The 25,266-nt window shown below is 41.6% G+C and overlaps 1 protein-coding gene across 1 annotated transcript in view; it reads left to right on the top strand.

The window, feature by feature from the left end:
* NUAK1 (NUAK family kinase 1) overlaps positions 1-24,690 on the top strand; it is a 59,819-nt gene extending 35,129 nt beyond the window's left edge. The window contains exons 3-7 of the mRNA XM_048832079.2: positions 8,358-8,509; positions 10,252-10,317; positions 18,863-18,982; positions 19,320-19,452; positions 20,571-24,690. Of these exons, the coding sequence (XP_048688036.1) occupies positions 8,358-8,509; positions 10,252-10,317; positions 18,863-18,982; positions 19,320-19,452; positions 20,571-21,724 (1,625 nt within the window). The 3' untranslated portion in view covers positions 21,725-24,690. The remainder of the gene's footprint in view (positions 1-8,357; positions 8,510-10,251; positions 10,318-18,862; positions 18,983-19,319; positions 19,453-20,570) is intronic.
* Positions 24,691-25,266: the final 576 nt, after the last annotated feature.

Here is a 25,266-nt window from a genome sequence, read left to right as displayed (position 1 = left end):
TAAATCCCATTGACTTCAATGGTAATTAAGCTTATGTTTAAAGTTAAACATGTGCATAAATACTTTGCTGAATTGGACCCTGAAAGAGGAAGGCTACCCAAGCCCACCATGTTCTTTATTTTTAAAAATTATATAGCAATAAACTAATAAATAACACCTTGAAGATAAAAAGAAAAGGAGTACTTGTAACACCTTAGAGACTAACAAATTTGAGCATAAGCTTTCGTGAGCTACAGCTCACAAAAGCTTACGCTCAAATAAATTTGTTAATCTCTAAGGTGCCACAAGTACTCCTTTTCTTTTTGCGAATACAGACTAACACGGCTGCTACTCTGAATCTTGAAGATACTGATTTGGGGCTTTAGAACAAAGAGCTACACATTGTTTTTCCAAATAGTCATGAACTGATGAGATAGTTAGGCTATAATTCTTAGAAGTTATTTCCCATTATTCAGGTGTCTTTCTGAGGAATAATTTGTCCTTTATAACATGAGTGTACCAATTGGACTTTAAATGATTTTATTGAATGAAAGGTTATTCCAGCCCATGTGCCTAAAATTAAAGATAAACTTGCTTGTTCTTTTGATTTGGCTGACCTTTAATAAAAGAGCACTTTGTAGCAGAGGAAAGGTACTTCTGTCTGCGGCTGTTAGGAGAGTAATAAAAATACCGTGGAATGGAAAGACACCAGATGGAAGGAATGTCAACATACTGGAACTAATTTAGGAGATTGCTCTGATAGAGAGCAAAGGCATGAGGAGAATTCAAATGGTTCCAGTGGAAGGGAGATTGGCTGCCCCTCTTAAACCAACAAACTAAAATTCTTACCCCAAGGTTACATATAAAACAAAAGGAATCAGCCCATGAGGAGGTAGTCCATTTAAAACAAACAAACAAACAAACTCCTGCTGAGCCTGAATTAGCATTCGGTAAACACAGGAACAAAGGGATCAAGGTTTTTTTTTAAATTAGTCAAACAAGTCCAAGGAAAACTATCCTAATAAAAAAATGTCCACAACGTCACTGAGTCGTTTTGACCAGTCTTTGCAAAGGCATATTCTTATGTGTTTCACGTATCTAGGGCTAAATTCTACACTCAGGTAGAATTTTGTGTAACTCCCATTTCTTTAAATGGATAGTGAATTGTGTTCATCCAATAGCAGAATTTGGCCCATAGGGTTTCTGTAGAAATGTAACTCTTGTGTTCCTAGAGGGGAATATTGATCACTTTGGGTGTAATAGACTCCCAGTGCTCTGAGCAGAGAGAGGTCTCTGCACTGCCAGTCCTATCTGGGAGTTGTAAAGCTCTGAATAGAAGCTGAGGTCATCATTTCAAGCCCTAAGTAGAGAGATTACGTCCAGGAATTATTGCTATAGTAGTACAGAGTGTGATGGAGAACGATTGTTGATGTTACAAAATGTATTTCGGCTCAAATATATCTTTGGTATTGAGAAGTTAAGTATATGTCCAGTTTTACGTTTGTATTCTTCAGTGAGCTCCCAAGCCAAGGGATTTGGTTTCAATTATCTGCCCAGAAACATGGAGCTTTCGTTTTAGCAAACAAACCTTTCCCTTAGAATTAACAGGAAAATTAAAGAAGAGAGAACGAGAAGCTGCAACACATATTTGAATATTTGAACTTAAGCACTTTTTGCTCGTTGTGCACAATTCTGCTTTTACTTTTAGGAAAGGCTCTTTGGAGTGGGAAGACTGAAACAAATGTATAGCTCAGTGAAAAATAATTCTTCTCACCTCCTGATACATTACTGCAGCGCTCCCTCCACCTCCCGATACATAGCTTGTCCCTCCTGGCGTGTTACTCCAGTGCTCCTGCCCCTTCCTGATACATTACTGTAGAACTTCCCCCCCGCCCTCCTTATATGTTACTGCAGTGCTCCCTCCACCTACCGATACATTACTGTGGCCCTTTCCCCTACCTACTGTGGCGCTCTCTCCACCACTTCCTGAGGCCTTGCTACATCTCTCCCAACATAGAATATCAGGGTTGGAAGGGACCTCAGGAGGTCATCTAGTCCAACCCCCTGCTCAAAGCAGGACCAATCCCCAATTTTTGCCCCAGTTCCCTAAATGGCCCCCTCAAGGATTGAACTCACAACCCTGGGTTTAGCAGGCCAATGCTCAAACCACTGAACTATCCTTCCCCCCCCAACATCACCCAGCCTACAAGGTGTTGGAACTAAATAAATGCAAAGTCAGTGACTCAAAAATAAAAATGACAGACAGGTTCTAACAAGTATTTCTTCCTTCTGTCCTATAACAACGGGGCCCCTCGCTTCTCTCTACACAAATCATGTCTCTTGGTTTCTTATTGACAACTTATCTCCCCAGTCCATCTGTTGATATTGACAATTCTCCGGTTTTTGCTCTTGATTAACTTGCACTGCTTGCATTGTTTCCTTCAAAGGACTTATGCGTAGCTGTCCCACTGCTGTTATGAATAAATAACCTTTCATGCTCCGTGACCCTCATCAGCAGTTGAGGAGCAGTCCAGGGCAGCCTTTCATGAACGGGCCTCCTCCTCAATAGCAATCCATGGAGCATTCCTGGAGCAATCTGTCCTAGCTAAACCCGCTTCCCTGAAATTGCCAGCTGCAGCAGAAGTGCAGAAGCACTTCAGAAGTGGAGTGAGCTTCAGAATGGCAGAGGATGGCAGATAATAAATCAAACACAGTGAAAACACATTGTGCACCAAACATTCACAGGAGCTATGCAGAGGCAATCAGTCCATCAGCTTGCAAGTCACAGCCCAGGTGTTAACAGGGTAGCATATTTATTACCTCATTATTATTTGCAGTAAATAAATCCTGCATTTAGTTAATGCCCTCCTCCCTTCCCCCAACTCACAATCACATTATTTTCTTGGGGCATATATTTCTAAAACTACATTTGGTGCATGTGCGTGCACACACCCACACACCCAATGTTGTATCATGTATGAAGATACATGTAAATATCTAGATAGATATTCCCATACAAACACTACTTTCAGAGAATGTTTAATGTTGGACTTTTTATCTCTGAGTTCAGATTGCATATCGCACTCATGTGAACCCTAGAAAGTAAGGAAATAAGTAACAAAGCCATGCATTTCCGTTCCACTCATTACTTCCCCTTCTCAATCTAGCTATGTCCTTTCTACCACCATCTCCACCCTCATCCAGAGCAACCATTGTACACTCCTGTTTATTGGGTATGTGCTCAGGTGTTTTGGTGATTAATGTAGGGTAGGTGTGGCTTTCATTACACTGTATAGGACTGTGTATTGGTGTATGTAAGCAATAAAGTAGTGGCAGACTGCAAATGGAGCATGGGGCCAAGAAGGTGCTATGCTTCTCTGTAACGTTCAGGAGAACTTATGCAAATGGGTGATATGTGTTGGTGATTGTTCTAAACTGGTAATAATTTTTTATGTAGAAATTAGAGCATTGAAATCTGAATGCAGGGGGAGAATAAGGATGTGAGGGCCAAGGTGTGAGTAAAGATGTGGAGGCCAAGGATGCATTGGGGGGGGGGCAAGGATGCATGCAGGGATGTCCCAGGTGGGATGGAAAGGTCTGTATGCCAAGGAATCTGTGCTTGAAAGGTTTCCTCTGTGTTGCAGTGGGGAGTCCTTGATGTACTGATGCCACAGTGCAGAGAGGTACTGCTGCCTATTCTGTGCTTATTCCGTTTTGGTTTTGTTGAGAGAGCTTCTACAGTGTCAATGTAAGTCAAAGGGTTATGTCCCTATGAAAAGTCTCCTTCATGGAGATAAATGATATGCATCAACACATCCTTCAGAAGACAGTGCAGTGAATCCAGGATGCTAGGTATTGAAATGCTCATATATAGATTGAATCCAATATGTTTTTCCTCCCAAGGCAGAAATTCATAGTAGAGATTTAGTATTTCCCAAATTTAGCTTTTAAAATATAAGCTCTGCTTGCTAGAGAAGAATAAAAAGCATTTAAAATGTTATATAAATAATAATGTGCCTTTCTCAAACCAAAGACCGTCTGTATATGCTTCTGTGTAATTACAGGGAAATATTCTTGGACCAAGACTCAAACTGGATGTCAAATTTTAGTTGAGAGGGAAATTTGGTCATGGAATTAGAAATATCTGAAACCTGAATGTAAAGGAAAATTTGACAAAACTTAAATGGTCAAGTTGCTAAGGCACAACTTCAATAAATCCATGTATCAAAAGATCAGCCATGAGACACCAGGAAGTTACCATGTTTAGTGGCATCAAACCGCTTTTGTGACATCCTGAGTCACAGTGGAGGGTGTCCCAAGGCAAAAGGAGTCTTTCCACTTATGCCCCTGTGCCATGGTTAACATTCTCATGGGTTCAGTGTTCTGCCTGCTAATTCCCCTTGGAGTGCATGCCCCTCAGACACATGCTAGCTGGCTGCTCACAAAGGGGTGCCCACAATGCTTCCTGGAGGCAGTACAGCTACAAACCACCCCCTACTCAGAGCTGCTAGCCCTCAAGCAGCATGTATGCACAACAATCTGTTAGATCCAATATTATTAGTCAGAAAAAAGTTGCAAACCCATTGGGATTAATCAAGCCTCATTGTATGCTTGCACATTCATGGGCAGAATTCACTCTTGTTTTGAGTGAAACTCCATGGAGATCAGTGGATCTTGGCCCACTTATATCAGTGGTGAATTTGGCCAGTCTAATCGTACATGTAGTACACAATAAAGCCTGGTACATTGTTCAATAGCCGTTTGTGAACTGACTTCTGATTCAAAATGTTGAATTCATGTATTTTTAGTGTATTATCTAAGCGTAAAGGATGATTCTTTTCTCCCTTCCTGGGCTGAATAGTGATTAGTTAGCAACTGTCTCTGTGCTTAGAGATATGGGTGCACTCATTAATGCTGTATCAATAACACGTCAGAATGCTTTTGTATAGAACACATATTATGTTGGGTCCTTTCCAGAGACTATCAGTCTGTCATTCTTGGAGAGGATATTGTAGTATAATCCATCCAGAGACAGCTCTTCTAGTTTCCGAAGGTTATTGTTAATGAGGATGCATGTAGGATGTAATCACTGGCAGGAGTCTATGCTTCAGGGTACTGTAAGGCCAGCAGACAAGTCAGTGGCCAATTTTATCTGGCAGTTCCCTTTCCCTTTTATCAGAGCCATTTGGCTGAAGTCTAGGGGGATTTAGAAAGAACTGCAGAGAGGTTTTGGCTTGTAGAATTTAATGACAAGGTGTGAGGGGACAAGAGACAAAGCCCAAGAATAAAAACTATCTGTGTGTTGGGAGCTGCAGCTTCACACTGAGCTGCAAAAGCTGAAGTCTGTTCCTTAAAATACTAATGGCCATGTTGGAAGACAACATTTGAGTTGTACGGGTCCAGAATAGCACTGGTTTGGAAGACCCCCTGTAACCTCGTTACTTTGGAGGAAGTTTCACTGCCAGCGTGGTCTTGCCCCATAGTATGATATAAAAGGAAATTCAATACCTTCTAAAGTGAACTGTGGTTATCTAGGCCAGATACAGTGTTTCCTGCGTGTACAGTAGATTGTCAGAGTCAGAGGAAATTTTATGTATCAGCCAAAGCAGTGTGGCAATTTGAAACTAGTCACGGCCTGTTTTGTTAGTTTAAATGTTTAGTTTTCATGAACTCTCAGTGGAGTCAGTGGCAGTCGATGGCACACAGCACAGGACCTTACAGGATTGAGCTCTGAAGGAGCAGTCATGTCACATACTACAGTGAACATACAGGTGTGATAGTATACACTGTGGGCCAGACTGCAGTTGGCCCTGCACAGGTGCACAAGAGACAAAGGTGGCACAAACCCGACTTGCAGGATGGTGAGCACAGGCATTGCTTGAGGCTAGTGCCGGTGGCATTCACACAGAGGAGGCAGGGAAGAATGGGTGAAAGCAGAACCGTAGCCATGTGCCTGTTCCGTACCAGCCAAAGGAGCTGGATGGGCCTAGAGAGAAGTGCACACAGGATGGCAGAGCTTTCAAAGGGTGGCAGAGCTCCTATTTTCACCTTCCCCAAGGCCCCAGGAGATGTCCTAGCTGAGTCAGCCAGAATCCCTTCCAGGGCTGTGTGGCAGCTCCTAACTCACACCCAGTACAGAGCTGATCACTAAAGGCACAATCTAGTCCTTTGTAAACTTTTATGTCCATGAAGATAAGCTTTCTGGAGTTCTTATCAGTGGCCATGCATTTGCCTTTACAGAATGTTGAGTTTCAAGGCAGTCACAAATATTTGATAGCCAACCTCCCCCCCACACACACACACACATACGCACGCTGTATGTGCGAGAGCTGTAGGTGCTGAGCAGCCAGCCCTCCCACTGAAGTTCAGAATAGTGCACACATGCAATTAAGTAATAATTAACAAAACCTAGAATTGTGATAGTAAAGTCAGTCACAGGCATAGCCTCTTCCTGGGAGAAGGACAGGCAACAGTAAGGAAATGAACTCCTCCTGCAGACATCCCAGACTCCCCCTGTATGCTAAATATGTAATACAATTGTTAAACAAAAATATTTCTACATTATACATAAACCCTTAAGGCCAGAGCTTCAGCTGATGGAAACTGGCATTGGTCCATTGATTTCACCAATTTAAACAAGTGGAGGAGGGCATGTTTCTTTGTGACTGTGAGCTCTTTAGGACAAGAGCCAGGTCTTTGTCTGTCTGTGTTTGTACAGCACCTAGTGCAATGCGGCCCTGGCTCACTACTGTAATGTATCTAATAAAAGTTAACAGTATAACTTCAAAACCCCTTTGAAGTGGCCTTTAAATGTGTGCTAGCGTGGCTGTTTTCAATTCTAATGAAAAACATCAAACATATGAAATATTTATGGTAAATAGAGGCAGTAAAATAATTTTTCATGAATTTGACACATTTAAGACCTAACTGGTTATTTATGTATTGTTTGATTTATAAAATCACATATCCAATAGTCTCTAAGCATATTATGAGTCATGGTTACAAAAGACTTCTTTCAGACCAGGAAAGCAACAGATTGATAGTGTGACTGAGGGGTCTGGACTGTATTACTACTGGAAATAAATAGAAACCTGTTTGCAGAACTCTTTTTGGTTAAAGATATGACTCCTAGAACTCTTTGGGCCTGATTCTTCACTGCCAAACTGGAATGGCTTTACACTCATTTTGCATTGCTGTAATTGATGACACATGGTGCAGGGAAACAGAATCAGGCCCTTTTATCTTTATGTGCTATTCAATGGCACTGTTAGTACACAATAGTAATAGTAGGGAAAAAGCTTGCTTTAACTGAACAAAATGATGCCTAGTAGCAGTAATGATTTATAATATGAACAAGTGTAGAACATTAAGTGCCTTTGCCTTTATCACAGGTCCTTTAATTATGCCTGCAGCAAACAGCTCAGACCTAATCTTTCTTGTTGTTTAACTAATACTTAATATATGTCTTAAGTGATCTGTATTTTTGAATAATCATAGTAATGATGAGTGCTTTACACTGTATCTCTACAAGCAGTAACTAATCTTTATGACACCCCTCTGAGGTGGGTATTGTTTCTGTCTTTAGTGGGGTTATTCTGGGATTTACATCAGTGCCAGTGAGTTGAAAATTATTTGTCCCTAAGCAAATGCTCAAGGCCACAGTGAGACTTATGGTCAGAGCTGGGACTCTAATGCCAGGAATTCCTGACTCCTAGCCCTGTGAACCAGCCTCTCTCCCTAGGCAGCTCCTGGAGTTACATGATTTGTTTGGGTAAGCATTTGAAAAGATAATTTAGGCAAGGGTTGAATCTGGTGCAGTGTTGGCTCACGGAAGATGTCCGGGCATGAAGGTAGTTCTGTGGGCTCATCACTTGCATTTCAGTTCTGCCTTGTTTCTCTAGCATGCCACATAATTTAGGTTCTTCAAAAGATGTGCAATACCAGTCTTGCAGATCGGTTAAGTGTGTTTCACATGGATACAGAATGTCATTGTCAAACCTGGGATTAGAACTCAGGAGTTCCTGGCTCTAGTACTTTGCTCAGACTGATAGAGCCTAGTGGTCTTGTTCATACCCCATATTACAGTGTCAGGATCCTCCTCCCATCTAGCTGTAGAGACAGTGAGGGTAGTTACAACCCTCCTTCCCTTGACCTGTTCATGATCCCCTCAGGATTGTGACCTCCAAGTTGAGAACCAATGCACTTGACTAGTCCATACCTTTGCCAAGCATGTTGGTGGCAGTATATTGGAAACCTCTCCATGCTCCAGTGACGGTGCATCAGATACCCCAGATCATTTGTATTCTCTTCCCCCTTTTAAGTGTCAATTTTAAATCTATCAAATGAACAGTTTATTATCTTTTTTATTGCCTCTGCAGTGTTTGAAAATAAAGATAAGATTGTGATAATCATGGAGTATGCAAGCAAAGGGGAGTTGTATGATTACATCAGCGAGAGGCGGAGGCTGAGTGAGAGGGAGACAAGACACTTCTTCCGGCAGATTGTCTCTGCTGTACATTACTGTCACAAGGTGAGCACAGCATTTGGTGTTAACGTAACTATTTGAGGCTTTAACAGTGACTCTCATGCTTAAAAGGACCAGTGAGGTAAAAATGTTCAGCTGCTGAAGTGGGAGAGTCCAGCAGCAGGTATTTTATGTGTACAGCAAGATATCACAAGTGTAAATATTTCACTAGTTCACCACACATGTTTAGAGACTAAAAGCCATATCCGCACCTAGGTCCATTTCCACCAGCTAACTCCCTTACACCAAGCCTAACTCCCATTGGCGCTTTTGAAGATTTTCTCCTTAGGTAACAGAATACTCCACTAGCTTTCTGTAGAAGAAAGACCACTTAGTGACACAGCTCATAGAAAAGGATTGATAGTTTTCCTGTAAATTGAATTCAGAACAATTTTTGACAGAAGAATAAGGTACAATTTATACAATTAAAAAAACAAACGCACGCAGAGCAGAGGTGTAAATGTGCAACTTCAGAACAAGGAAACTCTTTTGAGAGGGGAAGAAAGTGAGAATACCTGTCATGGAGTCATTTAAGTTACCCAAAAGTAACTGCTCCAGATATAATAGGAGCATCAGAAGGATTCCCTTTGTTCTTGCCTTTATCCTTCATGGCATGCCTCTGAAGGACAATTTAAGCCATGAAAACAAGCATCAGGCTGATTAACTTCATGGGCCCTTCATCTTCCCTTACAGGCCCTGGTTGTCCACATACCCTGTGACTGATACAGTCATAAGGATGTTATGTTCATGACATTTCAGCGGGTGTTGCTTTTATCTCAGCAGTGCCCATCTCCTCCCCGGAACCTACTGAGGCAGGGAAGCATAATCACCCCCATTTTTACAGATGGGGAACTGAGGCACAGAGAGGTTAAGTGACTTGCCCAAGGTCACACAGGAGATCCGTAGCAGAACAAGGAATTGAACTTGGGTCTCCTAGGCCAGTGCCCCAACCATGGGACCATCCTTCCTCCTGTGGGCCTTGGAGGTGTAGAGCCAAAATATGCACCATACTAAAGCCAACAAGCAGCTAGTGCAGCCTTTTTGTTAGAATTTTAAAACATTTTAATCTCCCTTTGAATTCTGCTAAGTAAGGGAGGTTTGCAAAATCCACATTATACAGCACAGAAAATACATTGAAGCCTTTTGTGCATGGTTAGTTTTTAGAACTTTAGGAATAAGATGCTGTGACTTAAATCCTTTTTGTTAATTTCCATCCCTAACATTTGCAGGCAGTAGCAGTCTTTGAGGATTCGCAAAAAGAAAAGGAGGACTTGTGGCACCTTAAAGACTAACAAATTTATTTGAGTGTAAGCTTTCGTGAGCTACAGCTCACTTCATCGGATGCATTCAGAGGGTTATAACTCCCCTTGCCCAAATGGCTGCACACTGGAGGAATTAGAGCTTTTCTAAGGACTAATGTCATTGACAGATTCTTTTTTCTGGTGCCTGGGAAGAATATATTTCTTTCACACAGTGGGGGTAGGATAGGAGTTGGAATTAAGTTCCGAAAAGAATCCCCCTGCTGTTTTACAGGCTTTGTGGGAGGACAGATTCCAGTCATTCTTCTCTTAACCACACAGCAAGTGACTAATACATCTCCTGTCACTAGTCACTGGGCCGTGAGTGTTATGACAGCAAACTCAGCCCTGAATTGTAGATACTAAGACCACCCTGATGATTCAGTTCTTTAACCTGTCCAATATTCTCTCCCCCCCCCCTTTTTTTTTTTTTTTTGTTCTTCATTTCAGAACGGTGTTGTCCATAGGGATTTAAAACTGGAAAACATCCTTCTTGATGACAATTTTAACATTAAGGTAAGGTTCTTTCTGTCCTCTTCTCTGAATGGATTTGCAAGTTCCATAGCAATTTTTATCCAAGGTGTGATAGAGTCCAGTATTATAGCAACAGCAACTGGCAAGTAACTAAGCAGATGGGAGGTTGAGGAGAGAGAGGACTGTGTATGGTTAGCCTGAAGTGCTAAATGGAGTTTTGGATAATTTTGCGGAGAAACCCTTCTTGCCACTCAAGGGGCTCAGTTCCCAAAGCAATATTAATTTGCCAGTGGAAGACGGCAGAGTGTTTAAAGCGGTACAGTTTACATTACAAATGGTATTATTGCTGGCTGCTGCTAAGGCTCGAAAAAACTTTCTTAGCCTAGAGGGTTGAAGTGCCTCCTACAGAACACTCCGAATGTCCTTTTGATCACGTCTGGAAAATAAGCAAATAAGAGTTTCAAAATAAACCTAGTCAAGCACATGTGCTTCATTAGGAAATGGTCTTAGAACTCCAGACACAAATGTAGCTTTTTGACTGGCGACCAGTGATGTCATATCCATGTCAATAATCCCCAGTGAAAGCATGGGAATGACCTTCTTTCCTTTCTTCTTCTTTTTAATAATAGCCATAAGACAAGATAAGTAATGCAGTTCTGAGAGATTAGCGAAGTTCCCAGACGGTGAACCTGCTTCACCTTCAGCTTGGTGTCAGTTCACATGCATGAGGCATACAGTCACCGTCCTCTCCTGATGCAGCATAGATTGGTTAGGTGTATAGATCTATGGACAGACAGAGAGGCAGATGATAGATACTGCCCACTGGCTGTTGTGCCTTATGGCTTAATTAACAAAACGAAGCAATCAGGAAGCCATCTACACAGCCTACTATCCCAACAGCTCCAGTTTTGTCTTCGTCAGTTCTCTGTCCTGTCTCTCTACTGATTGTCACTGTGCTCTCTGCTCTGCCTTTTGTGCATCATACTGAAGAGACCCTATTCAGTTTAAACGTATGCACAATGGAAATGGAAATAGACAATAACATACGGTAGTTACCATCTGTGTAAAACTGATGACAGAAGCTACCTTGGATCAACGGGTGGATTAAAGACACATAAATATGCAGTTTCTAAAAATAGTATTTTACAGAGGGCACGTCCTATGCAACACGTGAACGTTTGTTGTTAACATCAGGGTTGTCGTGCTCGAGTCAGTCTCTCCCATTATGCACCAATAGTGTCCCCAATGCTGGCAGCCCCACCACCCCTTTTAATAGTACTGAAAACAAAAAATAGCCTTTCTAGGACATTGCATGTGGTCCAGGCTTCTGCATGCAGGATGGCCTCTCTTTCAGCATTACGTACCAAACTATCTTCCCAGCTCATCACAGATTTTTTGAGAGAGAAGAAGAATTTGGGGAATTTGTTAAATGGAGTGGGCTGGGTTCATCCCATACAAAACAGTCATTTTCTCAAGTCTGTAGGAAATTGCATCAAGACAAAAGGCCTGATTCTCTCTTTATGTCTGTTTTATACCACTTCAACTCTTCTGATTTCAAGAGACTTAATCCTGATTTACACCCCAGTGAGAGGTGAATAATACCCAAACTCAGTGTGATCCAAGCACTTCAAAATCACAGATTTTTTTCCTCAGATACTACAGTGGTTGATGCTATTTTTGGAAGCTGGATAGATGCTAGTCAGAAAGTAAATAGGGGCCTGATCCTGCAAGTCCTCACTGACATGAAGCATCCTGTTGACTTTGATGGGTATGAGCCAGGGCTGCTCTTGTGAGCAAGAGTTTGCAGGGTGGGGGTGAAATCCTAGCCCCACTAGTGTCAGTGGAAAAACTTGTGGCCAGGATTTCACGCTGGGGCTCCAGACATGTCAAATACCGCAGTGGTGCTTTAACATAAATCTTGTGTTCATAGAATACCTGAAGAAATGTTAGTAGCTGATGAATCTTTTAATAATTTCCTACAGCTCCCAGTAAAGAACAACTTGGGGTATTCATAGCCTGTTTTCTCAAGGACCCCCTTTGTTGGATTAGATTCTGTTTAGCCTACCATCTGTGTGCCTTTTGCATATTTTCAGTTCTTCCTCACTCATTCCTTTGCTAAAAGTAATGCACATCTCTATATGTGCAAATATGCATGGGCATGATTATACACACAGGTGGCTATAAGCTGTCTTGCTTTCTCATGGTGCCTATATTTAAACAAAGAAGCTCTTGAGGTTTAAGGATTGGGATTTGGAAACGGCTTATATTTCACAATCCCACTATCAATGGTGTTTGAATTTGGATTCCTCTGAGGGAGGGTTTTTTGTACCTTACCTACCACATTGAGAACTACTTCCAGTACTTGATGTAAAACAGACAGTTGCTATTTGCTTTGATACTTTGGGGTTAGAATTTGTTATTGTGGTTTCTATGTTAGTGACACAGGGTTTTATTTCCCCTTTTTTTTCTGTTTCATAAACAATGTTTGTTGGCAAGGAAACACATCTGGAGCTGTAAATTATTTATTTTCAGTTGAGTCACTCTAACAGGCCCTGATTCTGAAAATATTTATACATGATTTATGCAGAAAGAGAGAAATGTGCAGTTTGGGGCTTTAGGAAGGGGCAGCTGGTTTTGGATGCTCAGTGGAAACACGTCTACTAAAATGGGATGAGACTTACTGTTTTCTGTCTTTCTAAGACGCCCATCCTCATGAACTAATATTTATATTTTTTATTTCATCAGTAGATCCCAAAGCACTTCACAAATTTTACTAATTGGTTGTAAGAAATGTATATAAAAAGGAACCACTTTGTTCACGGGGTTGCAAAGTATAAACTTTTCAAATAACTAGTGACACATATAGTGCAGATTACACAATCGTCCTATTCATCCATTATGTTAACAGCTTACATCTAATAAAATGTCATTATAAGAAACCAGAACAATGTACAGTAGCACCCTACAGTGCTTTTAGGACAGGAAGTGAAGAACATTTTATCTATTAGAAATTACTCTCTGAGCTCAAGGAGTCACTTAGCTATCCTTTCCATTTGATACGCTGCCAACTTTGGAGCCATCCTTAAATTTGATCTGATTAAATTTAAGTCATGAGGCAGATGAACAGTGTGCATAGAGGTAATTGGGTTTTTGAGTTTAATTAGCTAGTAAAGTCTCTGGAAACTTAAGAGTCGTGGACTGAAGTACAACAAACAGGAAGCATCAATGTTTGAAGACTGACAAATCACTGGAGTGCAGACTGTTGGGAAGATCCCCACTGTTCCACAGACCAGAGTGTGTAGGGGCCTCTGGTCTAAATTATGTGGTTAGATTACCAAAGGACTTTCTGAGGTGGTGCTGTTCCCTGAAAACCATTTCTTGAACACTCCCTGAAATGGGGGGAGCTGATACATATTAAATCATAAATAATGTCTTGGTTCAGTCACTCATGAGAAGAATTGTGTGCTCAGATCCTTTGGAAGTAAAGAAAAACAACCTTACTAGTTTTGGCTTAGAACTGACCAGTGCAGTCCTATAGCTTAGTACTTAATGTCCTTTGCAGTCAGTATTATGTTGCATTTTCGGAGCAAATGGCTGCATAATCAGTTTCTTGGTAAATTGTGCCTTACCACAGAATCTCATGGAGAAATCACATAACTCTGTGAAGTATGATGATGCTAAGACCTCTGAACTGAACCACAGTGTTATTTGGACCCAAAGTGTTACTATTCTGCATGTCAATAATGGTGCTGACATCACCTAGCACAGCGGCAGTCCAGATCCATGAATGAGGCCCTTAGACACTACCACAGTACCAATAAATGATCATAACAAATATGGACAGTCTGTTATGTCAGGAAATATATATATATAAACTAAGCAAGGAAACTGATAATGATGAAACCTGTCAGATTTCACCAAAGTGTTACCAGCAAATTGACCACTGAACTTCCCTGCCTCTGGAACAGAGTCACAGGTCCATGCTCAAAAAGGATTCTCCCAGGATATTGACCATCTGCATCCTGGAGCAGAAAAATGGGGTGGAATCCCATGAGTTGATCCCACCCAGGACTTCCCAAGTCAGCACAGTCTGCTATGTTGAAATTATTTTGCAATCTTTATTGCATTGTATACCGTGTGATATACATAAAGCAGTAGTCACTTTAAGTCACGTGGTAATGAAGCGTGAGTTCGTGCAACAAATATTAGCCTCTCCCTGTTCTGACTCACTTCCCAGCTGCTAGCAATACAATTTACTTTAAAATGACTTTATTACTACTTTGGGCTTCAGACCTTGGTCCAAATAACAGAGCTCCCTCCCTCTCACTGCTGCTCCTCCAGCCCTCATTAATTTGAACGTTGTGTGGAATGTTGGGACCTGAGAGCCTCTGTATGTCATATGACATCACCCACCTTGCGAGGATCTATCTTTTATTGGATCAACTTCTGTGGATGAGTCAGATAAACTTCTGAGCTACACAGAGCTCTTCTTCAGCTCTGTCTAGCTCGAAATTTGTCTCTCTCACCAACAGAAGTTGGTCCAATAAACAATGAATCCTCACCAACTTTGTCTCTCTAATATCCTGGGACCAACATGGCTGCAATAACACTGTATACATAGATCTTCCCAATCAGCTACCCCTTCTGCTGCTCCCCTTAGCTCTCCCACCAATGCCTTTTGTACCAATAGGGAGGGGGTCACCCTCTTTCACAATCATCCCCCATATGTGCCTGTGCAATAAATGTCTAGAAAGACAGTAGAGCTAAGGCAGCACCAAAAGACCAAAACTCCTGTTGATATGGTAAACTTAAAATGACACAGAGTGACAGCAGGAGAGAAAAATGTAAGTGTAGTAGTGACAAGAAGCTGCTAACTGCACCTTCTATTGGGCTTTAAAATGGAAACAAGTCAGAATAAGTGTTGGTAACCCATGGGGATTACATATATGCAGAACAGGCGGTTTGTTCACAGTAGATACATGTAATTCTTGAAAATTTCACCCCTAGCATGTAAATTCTTCAGTCATTCATCTGCTTCAGTGGACCAAATATATTTTAGTCTGCATTGAAATACAAAGAGCCAGATCCTCATGTGATGTCAATCAGAATAGCTCCATTGAAGTCGTTGGAGCCATGCTAATTTATACCTGCTGAAGACCTGTTCCAAGTTCTTTAAATGAATGCACACTTCATGGAATTTACAATCCATACTTATAACCAACCAATAAATTACATCTAGCTTATTGTAGTTAACAGTAAACATGTAACACACACCTCCTGAAGCTAAGGGAAGAAAAGCCTGCTGCCAGCACCTCCCAGTTTTGAAGGTTTTTTGACTTAATGCTTTATCTCCATTTAAGTGCCAAGAACATGAAGTAATCTTGGCTTCTATTAATCTTGTTTTGGGGGGCACTACAGCTTTTACGGGAAAAGCTGATAAATATCAGTCTGTGACTATGGGAGTGGATTGTAATATAAATACCCTTTTCCTGAATGGCCAAAATGAAAACATGAATGCCCAAGTCTAGGAGTTCCTTGGTGTGAAGAGTGGTATGTGTATCCTATATATGTCAATGCACATATACACACATTTTATACATTCCATGGCCTTAAGGGAATGTATTTTCTTAAGAAAGCATACTGTGCAGTGTCTGCCCCTGTCTTAACTGTATCCTGAACTAAACCAAAGCTCAGGGACTAGCAGGAAAGTTTTAACACTGAATTGGTTCCACTCTTCTTCTGATTGACAGGACACACTTCTTAAGACTTAAAACCAACTTCCTGCAAACCAGTCAGGGTGACATGATAAGAAAGTGGAATTTAGGACAATTAAGTGCAATTTGAGCCATGAGACTACGTCTGCAGATTGCAGTAGTACACCCCATTCAATGGTATTCCAGCCACCCAATGAAGATTTTACAAAACACACTTATTTAAGGGTTGATTTTGCTACAACAGATGGATAATACACTAGTTGGGATATTGAGTAAATTCAAATGATCATTATATTGGAATGGGATAAAGTACTATTAATGAACAGAAATCAGCTACTCCTTCAGCACTACCTTAGGAGCTGCAAATATCTGCAGGACTCTTGCTCTCTCTCTCTCTCACACACACACACCCCAGCAAAATATTAGAGGTGGAAGCTTGAAATGGGATAGATATGATTTTAAAGGTGACCAAGGATTTAAGCAAAAAATGGACATGACCCCCCCATTTTTTTCCTTTATGATATATCAAGAAAACCTGGACGTTCTCCCCCACCCTGCTGCTTATTTTTGGTTTTTAGTCTGGCATTCCCTAGTTTTGCTGCAGAACATTTGGGGGTGGGGAGTGTTTCGGAGAAAGGCAAAAGAGTGAGGGGTGTCAAAAATGTTTAACAAGGACATCCTTTTTCCTAAATGCTGATTAGACATTGCCATTATGTCGGTATTTGCAATAGCAAACAACAACAAAACGTTTTAAACGCTGAAAAAAAAATCCTCTTTGCCTTCTGATTACAGTACTCTGCTTTTACTTTTTTGTCTTTTATGGTGTCATAATATCACTAGTTTTTTGTGGTAGAAAAGGCCTGCATTTATAAGGTGGGGGAAAAAAAACTCAACAGAAAACTCCTTCCTTTTTAGTTTTTTTGGTTTTGGTCTGAAAAATACTTTTGAAGCTTCCTGTATACATCATAAAGAAGCAAAAACGGGCAAACCCAATCTATTGTTTGTCTATTATATTGTTTAAGCCATCTATTATCATGGCAAGAACCATGATACAAGTTGTCAGACTAGCCTCATGTCTTCTCTGCATGCTTTCTACCCTTCTTGCAGCACTGGCAGCCATTGTTGTGTGTGTTTATCAGCTCCACTCCACTGCACCCCTAAACCATCTCCTGCTGGCTGATCGGGCTTTTGCATTATATGGTCCCAACCCTTTGCCCCATTTTTTGCTATGCTATTTTTCTACTATTGTGGGAGGCTCAGCTTCTGTGCCTCCATTTCCCAAAGATTTGCAGAAGGAGAAGAGGAAGCAGCTTCTGCTACCCTGCTACTATGTTGGGTTAATTTTTATAATGTAATTTAAATAACTAAGTAAGAAAAAATGTCAAGACATTTAAACCCAGCAAAGCCCCAGCAATGTAATTGCTAGCAACATAATCCTAGATGGTAATCCACCCCCTCTACAGAATCTCATATGGGTTGGCAACTACTCCCCCCGCCAGGTTCTCAAAGGAAGCCACACCCCTGACTCACATGATAGTCCCAGTGAAGCCACGATAATAAGGTGAGCAGAATTTGTCTCGTGAAGGGATAGCTTGACTGTGCTCGCAGCTGCAGTGTGGCTCAGGGGACTTCTGGGATAACTGCACAGAAAGCTACTGTGCATATCACCAATTCTAAGTTTTGTGAGCCAGCATTTTTGTGTCCATTTTTGTGTCAATAGTGTACATTAATAAAAAAGAGGATCTCTGTGACACAGACATTTGGGTCAAAAACCAGATAAAATTGTGAGCTACGTGGCCTTGTTCTGGGGAAACAATGAAAATGTAAGGGATGTGAGTTTTTAAGCCACAGTGTCACAAATCCTCAACTTTTGTTTGATAAGAACAAGAGCAGCGACTAGACCAGGGGTTCTCAACCTTTTTCTTCCTGAGGCCCCCCCAATATGGTATAAAAACTTCATGGCTCACCTGTGCCACCACCACTGGTTTTCTGCAGATAAAAAAGCCAGGGCTGGTGTTAGGGGGTAGCAATCAGGGCAATTGCCTGGGGCCCCACGCCACAACGGGCCCCGCAAAGCTAAGTTACTCAGGCTTCAACTTCAGCCCCAGGTGGCAGAGCTCAGGGCCCCGGGCTGCAGCTTTGTACAGCGGGGCTTCGGCTTTCTGCCCTGGGCTCCAGTGAGTCTAACACTGGCCCTGCTTGGTGGACCCCCTGAAACCTGCTTGTGGCCCCCCAGGGGTCCTCAGACCCCTGGTTGAGAGCTGCTGGACTAGAAGAAATAAATAAATGTCCCAACAAACTCCAGGGGCATTTTGTCTGTGCTGGGAAATGTAGGAATGCAGGATTTGGTTGATCATTCAAATCCATAATGGCATAATTGATGAAAGTCTATTGAACTTGGAAAGGTTAGACAGTGCATCATTCTCTTTCTCTCCCTACTATAATTGGCTCCAAATGACTTCAGATGCCACTTCCTTCTGGAACCTTATCCCCGGGTTCCCAGGACACCACTGCCTCACTTCTCCTGTTGAGTTCTAAGGGCCTGACTCTCAGTTTGCCTGCACCTTGTGTAGGCTTTTAGACCAGTGCCACCACTTTATGCTCACTTTGCACTGGGGTAAATGACTACCCATGGTGCAGGGCAACCAGAGGACAGTAAGGTCCAGGTTCTTCCAATTATCCTTGCAAAGATATGTGAGGTATCCAAGATTAAATGACTTACTGATGGCTGCCCAGGGAACCAGAGACTGAGCTGTGAATAGAAACCAAGAGTCCTGGCGCCTAATCCTGAAGATTTAACCAGCAGATCTCACTCCATCCCTATCTTTTCATAAGGTAAATGTCAGTACTACAGAACCCTTTTGTCTTTACAGATTGCAGACTTTGGTCTTTCCAACCTCTATCACAAAGACAAGTTTCTGCAGACCTTTTGTGGGAGCCCACTGTATGCTTCCCCAGAAATTGTTAATGGAAGACCCTATCGAGGCCCAGAGGTAAGGGGACACAGGGGAGAAGGAAAGTGAAATTAAAATTAATCTTATGTTGGTGGCACGTATACGATCTGTACTTGGTAATAATGAGCATGAACATTAGTTCTGTCCTGATAGTATCTCACACATAGACTATGTTGGGCCTCTCCTAGGTTGGAAGTATTCAAGCTGCCTTCTGTTACTTTCATTTGCTTTGCTTACACTTTGTCAGTTGTTAAATACCTGCATGCCGGTAACCAAGCACAGCTGGGTGTTCCATTGCTTTTGTGGTGCTAATGGTCTGGAAGACTGCAGGAATCGGCTTTTCTAGCCTTTACGCTTCTTGTCTATGTCTTTTTAGGTTGACAGCTGGGCCCTTGGTGTATTGCTTTACACTCTGGTTTATGGAACGATGCCCTTTGATGGCTTTGATCACAAAAATCTGATCAGGCAGATCAGCAGCGGAGAATATCGTGAGCCAACACAGCCCTCAGGTATAAAAAAAGAGCTGGTGTAATGCGTTGAGATGACAGGAGTTCAGAATGGCTGGCTGACTTGGCCTCTACCAGCATTTTCTGGAGTGTCACTTTAGAATGACAAGTAAAAGGATCTCCCATCCCCTCTCAAAACATCATCTGCCCTCAGTTTCCATCTGGATAGAGCCCTTACCAAAAGCCCTTTTTAAATGAAAGTTTTACAGCAGATAGATTTTATTGCCTTGTGGAAGCTTTAACAGGGTCTTTTAACTAGATCTATGACAGTGGAAAGTCTGTTAGCTATTGCAAGTGAAATTGTTCAGACAAGCTGTAAATTGATACAAGGTCCTGATACAGATCAGTCTTCTAGTCTTACTACATTGTGCGATATATATCAAAAGCAGAAAGAAGAGGAATAGTCATGGGCAAGCAACCACTTGGCCCAAGAACCCATTCTGAAGTCTGAAGTCAATACCAATATGTTCACAATTATTATTACACAAGGGGATGCCACCGTGATTAGAACTCTGATAGAAAGGCACCGAAGAATTCTAGTCAAGCTACATGATCATAATGGTCCCTGGCCATGAAATCTATGAATCTATCAGTAAATTTCACTAGTCATTTATTTTGCATCATTTGTTTGCCACCATTTTTCATATTCTCCCTCCTGGTTATTCCTACCTAATTTGCTTTGTGGAAATGTACCTTTAAAAATATATAACAGACTATATTATAATTGCATTTTACTTTCTCTCCCCCTCTTTAAAAAAAAACAAAGATGCAAAATTAATAATGTACATCATTTGAAATACCTGAGTGCCCTTTTGTTTTCCTCTAAGGCTTATATGCTTACATCTGGTTGATGTAAAGTTCAGTGTCTACACCAGATTTCTTCACTAATATGGAAAAATACTCATCTACTTGACAAGCCAATGGTACATTTGTTTGGATGTATCATCTGGCTTCAGATATGAAATAGCACTTAATTTCATTTCCTGAAGTTGACTTGATGGTCAAAGTCTTCCCACATAGCACATTCACTTCACCTGTTTTGAGAAGCATCTGTTCATCTGTCTTGTCCATATTTCCATGTCTATATTTTGACTATTTTAAATGTCATTCTTTGACCATAGATGCTCGTGGTCTGATCAGGTGGATGCTGATGGTGAACCCTGAGCGACGAGCAACCATCGAAGACATAGCCAATCACTGGTGGGTTAATTGGGGCTACAAGAGCAGCGTTTGTGACTGTGATGTCTTGAAAGACTCAGAGTCCCCACTGCTGGCTAGGTTTATTGATTGGCATCACCGTTCGACAGGTCTACAGCCAGAGACTGATACCAAAATGAAGTGCCTTTCTAAACCCAAAGGTTCTGAAGTTACGCTGGAGCGACAGAGGTCTCTGAAAAAATCAAAGAAGGAAAATGACATTGTGCAATCGATCCAGGAAGGAGGGGCTGAGAATGCATCCAAACCAACCTCCAAGAGGCCCAAGGGCATCTTGAAGAAAAGGAGCAACAGTGAGCATCGGTCTCACAGTGCAGGATTCATTGAAGGAGTGGTCAACCCAGCGTTACCCTCCACTTTTAAGATAGAGCAAGAACTGTGTAGGACTGGTGTAGTCATTAAGAGTGCCATGGAGGGAGAGATAGCAAGTAAATACGGCACTAAAGCATCTTCCCTCATGCCAAAAAAAGGAATCTTAAAGAAGACTCAGCAGAGAGAGTCTGGCTACTACTCTTCTCCAGAACGAAGTGAATCTTCTGAATTGTTGGACAATAAGGATGAGACAGAAAACAGTGATACATCCCCAGGCATCACTGAAACATCAAGAATTGGGTCTCATAGCCATTCCTATAGACGTAAGGGCATCTTAAAACACAACAGCAAGTATTCCACCAGCAGCATTGATTCTGCTTTGGTCAGTCCTGAAACACCGATGGTGGAAGCCATGGAAGAAGGGGACTTGCCTGGGGATAGATTATCTCGAAGTTACAGTCGCCCTTCTAGTGTGATTAGTGATGACAGTATTTTGTCCAGTGACTCCTTTGACTTGCTAGATTTGCGAGAGAGCAGGCCAAACAGGCAAAGGATACGGAGTTGTGTCTCTGCTGAAAACTTCCTCCAGATCCAAGATTTTGAAGGACTCCAGAACCGCCCACGCCCACAGCATTTGAAACGTTATCGAAATCGGCTGGGGGACAGCAGTTTTTCCCTTCTCACGGACATGGATGATGTGACTCAGGTCTACAAGAAAGCTCTGGAGATCTGCAACAAGCTCAACTAGCACAGTGGAGAGGGTGGGAAGGGAAGGGAATTGTCATGTGTACCTTTATGATGGAGTTAGCCTGGTTACCAATTTGCTGACAGTGGTAGGATCATCAAAATGGGGTTGAATGCGCATACTCAGCTGAAAACCTTGAGATGTGTAAAAACCCCAAAGAATTCTCTTGAGCATTATGCAAACTCTTTTAGTTTGCTTTATTAAAGTATTACCTCGTTGCCCAAAGAAAACATACATACGTGATGCAAACATACAGCACCTAACACAGTGGGGTCCCGGTCCATGATTGGGATTTCTAAGTGCTGCGATTGTATAAATAAATAAATAAATAATAATACCAGAATCTGGCAGACAAAGGCGTAATGTAGACAAATTCAGATTGGAAATAAGGCAGGTATTTTTAATAGTAAGTGTAGTTTACTAGTAGAGCAACTTTCCCAAGGGAGGTGGTGGATTCTTCATCACTTAAATCTTTCTCAATATTGGATGTCTTTCTAAAAGATATACTCTAGTTCATCCTGAAGTTATTTGACTTGATGCAGGAATTATGGGGTGAAATATCTATGGCCTGTGTTATACTGGAGGCCAGACTAGATGTTCACAATGGTCCCTTCTGGCTTTAAAAGTCTCTGAATTTGCTTTAGGAAGGGTAGTTTTAAATAGTCACACTTGGTGTGATGTGCCTAGAAAATTTGAGGCATGTGGCTACAAATTCACATCTTCCATCTACCATATCATTCTCCGCACTAGCAAGGGGCACAGATTCGTATCTGACTATCAGCACTAACAGTGAAAAAATACAAGAACTGAAACCATAGCATGAGCTAGAAAAAGTTGACCATTGCAAATGGCTAGTTGATTTCTGCCCCGCACCCTCCAACATATTTACTAGGTTTGTGACATTTTCCAGATTGCCAGCCAAACAAATGCCTAGGAAGGGGTGTGTTTATCACATTCTCTCAAGGGTTAATTAAGCACAAGACCCAGATTTCAGTCACTTTCACTGTCAGCAAATGGTGCCGCCTTGCTTATTAGCATGTATCTGAGAGTGGAGACTAGTTTGCTTCTAGAATGTTAGCTTAAGAAAAGGTTGTAGCATGTAGTAAATGGAGAGAGGACTGAGAATCAGTGAGAATGTGCCTTTTCCCCAAATAAGAATGTTTTGAAGTAGGTAGCAGTGGAACAGAAGGAATTTGACTATGAGTGCTGGAATGAGAACAGTAGACTCGACAAGGGATTTGTTATAAAAATGCAGGTATCTATCTCTATTTGTAATTGGTACTGCATGAGCAATGGTATCAGTCTGAAAAGGAGAAAAATGTATGTTTCCTTGGATATATCTAAATATCCAGACTTGAGGCTTCAACTCCCATAAAGGTACCACTTGGGTCTACTGGATTACCTGAATGTAAGTAAGCCTCAGTTAGCAAGGCACTATGCGTTTGACAGGCCTGGGCAAACTGGAGTTGTATGGCCAGTTTCAGATCTCATTTACATGAACATATGGCCCTGGGCTTCATTCAGGCTGCACTGGTGTGACTGGGGGCAGAATTTGGCCTGTGAGGTCAAACTGGCTACAGCTCTAACAGTCCAAACACACAAACAACTGGAGGTTAAAGGGCCAAATTCTGCTCTCATCTTTACCCCAAGACTTCAGCTAGGAGCAGAATTTGGGCCACTCTCTCTGGGCATGCTCTAAAATCCTAAAAGCCACAGAGAAATAGTACCAAGTTCCATTTGGATTAGCTGAGAATCCAGAATAGCAATGTGAATAGATTTAAGAAAGAACAAAGAACTGCTTTATTGCTCATTGCTTCCCAGCTTGCAAACTCCTGATTTTGTGTGTCACAGTACTTCACTCAATCCAGCTGATTTTAAGGAGGAGCTAACAGGCATCAAGGTGGGTGAGTTTTAATTCCTGAATTGCCTCCTCTATCTCAATGGAGAGGTTTTTTCCTCCAGGAGACACTTGGCCAAAATTCAGCCCTGGTGTAAAAGGCATCCGTGGTGCTGTGCTCACACAAAGCAAGGCTAAATGCTCACTGTTTGTTCTCTTAAGAAGGGAGATTTCAGTCCATACTTTTATTTATGGATATGTTTCGGTATGATAATGAGGCATCCTGTCCTCCTAAGGGCTTACATGTGTTGTTTCTGCCTCTTCAAAAATCCATGTACTATTTTGAAGGGTGCAAAGTTAACAGGTTTGCCATATTCCATTTTAGGGAAATGTGAACTAGAGACCACATGGTTTCAGCAATTCAGGTGAGCTTTGCAGCCTTGGGCAAAAGATGTCTTTTAACTATATGCCCTGGAGTGTCAGGTGCCAGACCCTGAGCTGGTGTAAATCAGCCTACTTCCCTTGACCTAATGGAGCCTGACTTCAGTAGACCTACACTGATTGACACCAGCTTTGAATCTGGCTCTAAATGTGTAAATGATTTATACAGGTTTCGAGATGAAGGAGGCGGACCTCAGCTTGCTGTTGTGAGGAACTGAGAAGCACCCCAAAGGCTCAGATCTCCTTAGATTTTTGCCCAGGCCTGCCATCTTGTGTACAAATGTGAATGAATGATTGACTGCTTGCTGCCAAACTGGAAATGTCATGTAGGGATTTACTGGCATGTTATCATTCCTAGAAGAATAGAAAGAAAAAAAACTTGACTGCACATTATTATTAGTGTTGTGATTTTTATTTAATTTTTTTGTAATACAAAGTTGACTTTTTTTTTATTTGAATTTGTCTTTATTTATTGGTCTGAAAGCCATTTCAAATAGGTATAATAATATATTTGGTGTAATTTAATTGGTGCAACATTATTTTACAGCTGCAGCCAAAATGGTTTTGTTTTGTTTTCCACTCATTGGTTGGCTCTAGAAGGCACACAGGGAAAACGCTGGATAATCACCCAAAGTGTTTGTATTTTTAATCTGATACTGTTTTTTATTAAATAAAAATAAAATGAATGGAATGTAAGACTTTTTTTCTCTTTAAATAAATGTAGATCAACTGTGGCCAAATACCAATGAACTTCTCATGCAAAAATACAGCAGCATCTCCAACAAACTGTACTGAGTTGTTTACTCAAAGCTTTTGGCTTATTTGTGTATTTGAAGAGAATATGGGTGGCCACTGAGACTTACATGCTGAGAGAGATTTGGCACTGTGAACAAGCCATGGTTTTCATCTGTATTAAAATAGCACAGAGAAGAATAGCTAACTGGGATCTCCTTTCTTCGAGATTGAGATCCATGAGCCAGGTGTGTGGCAGGTGAGGGCAGAACAGGCTGTCTCACAGCCAGGCAACAGCAAATTTATTTATGCCAAGTAGGGTGATCAGACAGCAAGTGTGAAAAATCGGTACAGGGGGTGGGGGGTAATAGGAGCCTATATAAGAAAAAGACCCAAAAATCAGGACTGTCCCTATAAAATCGGGACATCTGGTCAACATAATGCCAAGCAACACCCACAACAGTAGTCCCTTCCCCTCCCTGGTCTGGGCAGGAAATGTATTATTATTTAAAATCTTCCTGCTGATGTAATCCAA

The sequence above is a fragment of the Caretta caretta genome, chromosome 1, assembly GCF_965140235.1.
Source record: "Caretta caretta isolate rCarCar2 chromosome 1, rCarCar1.hap1, whole genome shotgun sequence".
Classification (NCBI taxonomy): domain Eukaryota; kingdom Metazoa; phylum Chordata; order Testudines; family Cheloniidae; genus Caretta; species Caretta caretta.
Note: the sequence above shows the minus strand (reverse complement) of the source record. Positions and strands in the feature narration are given on the sequence as shown.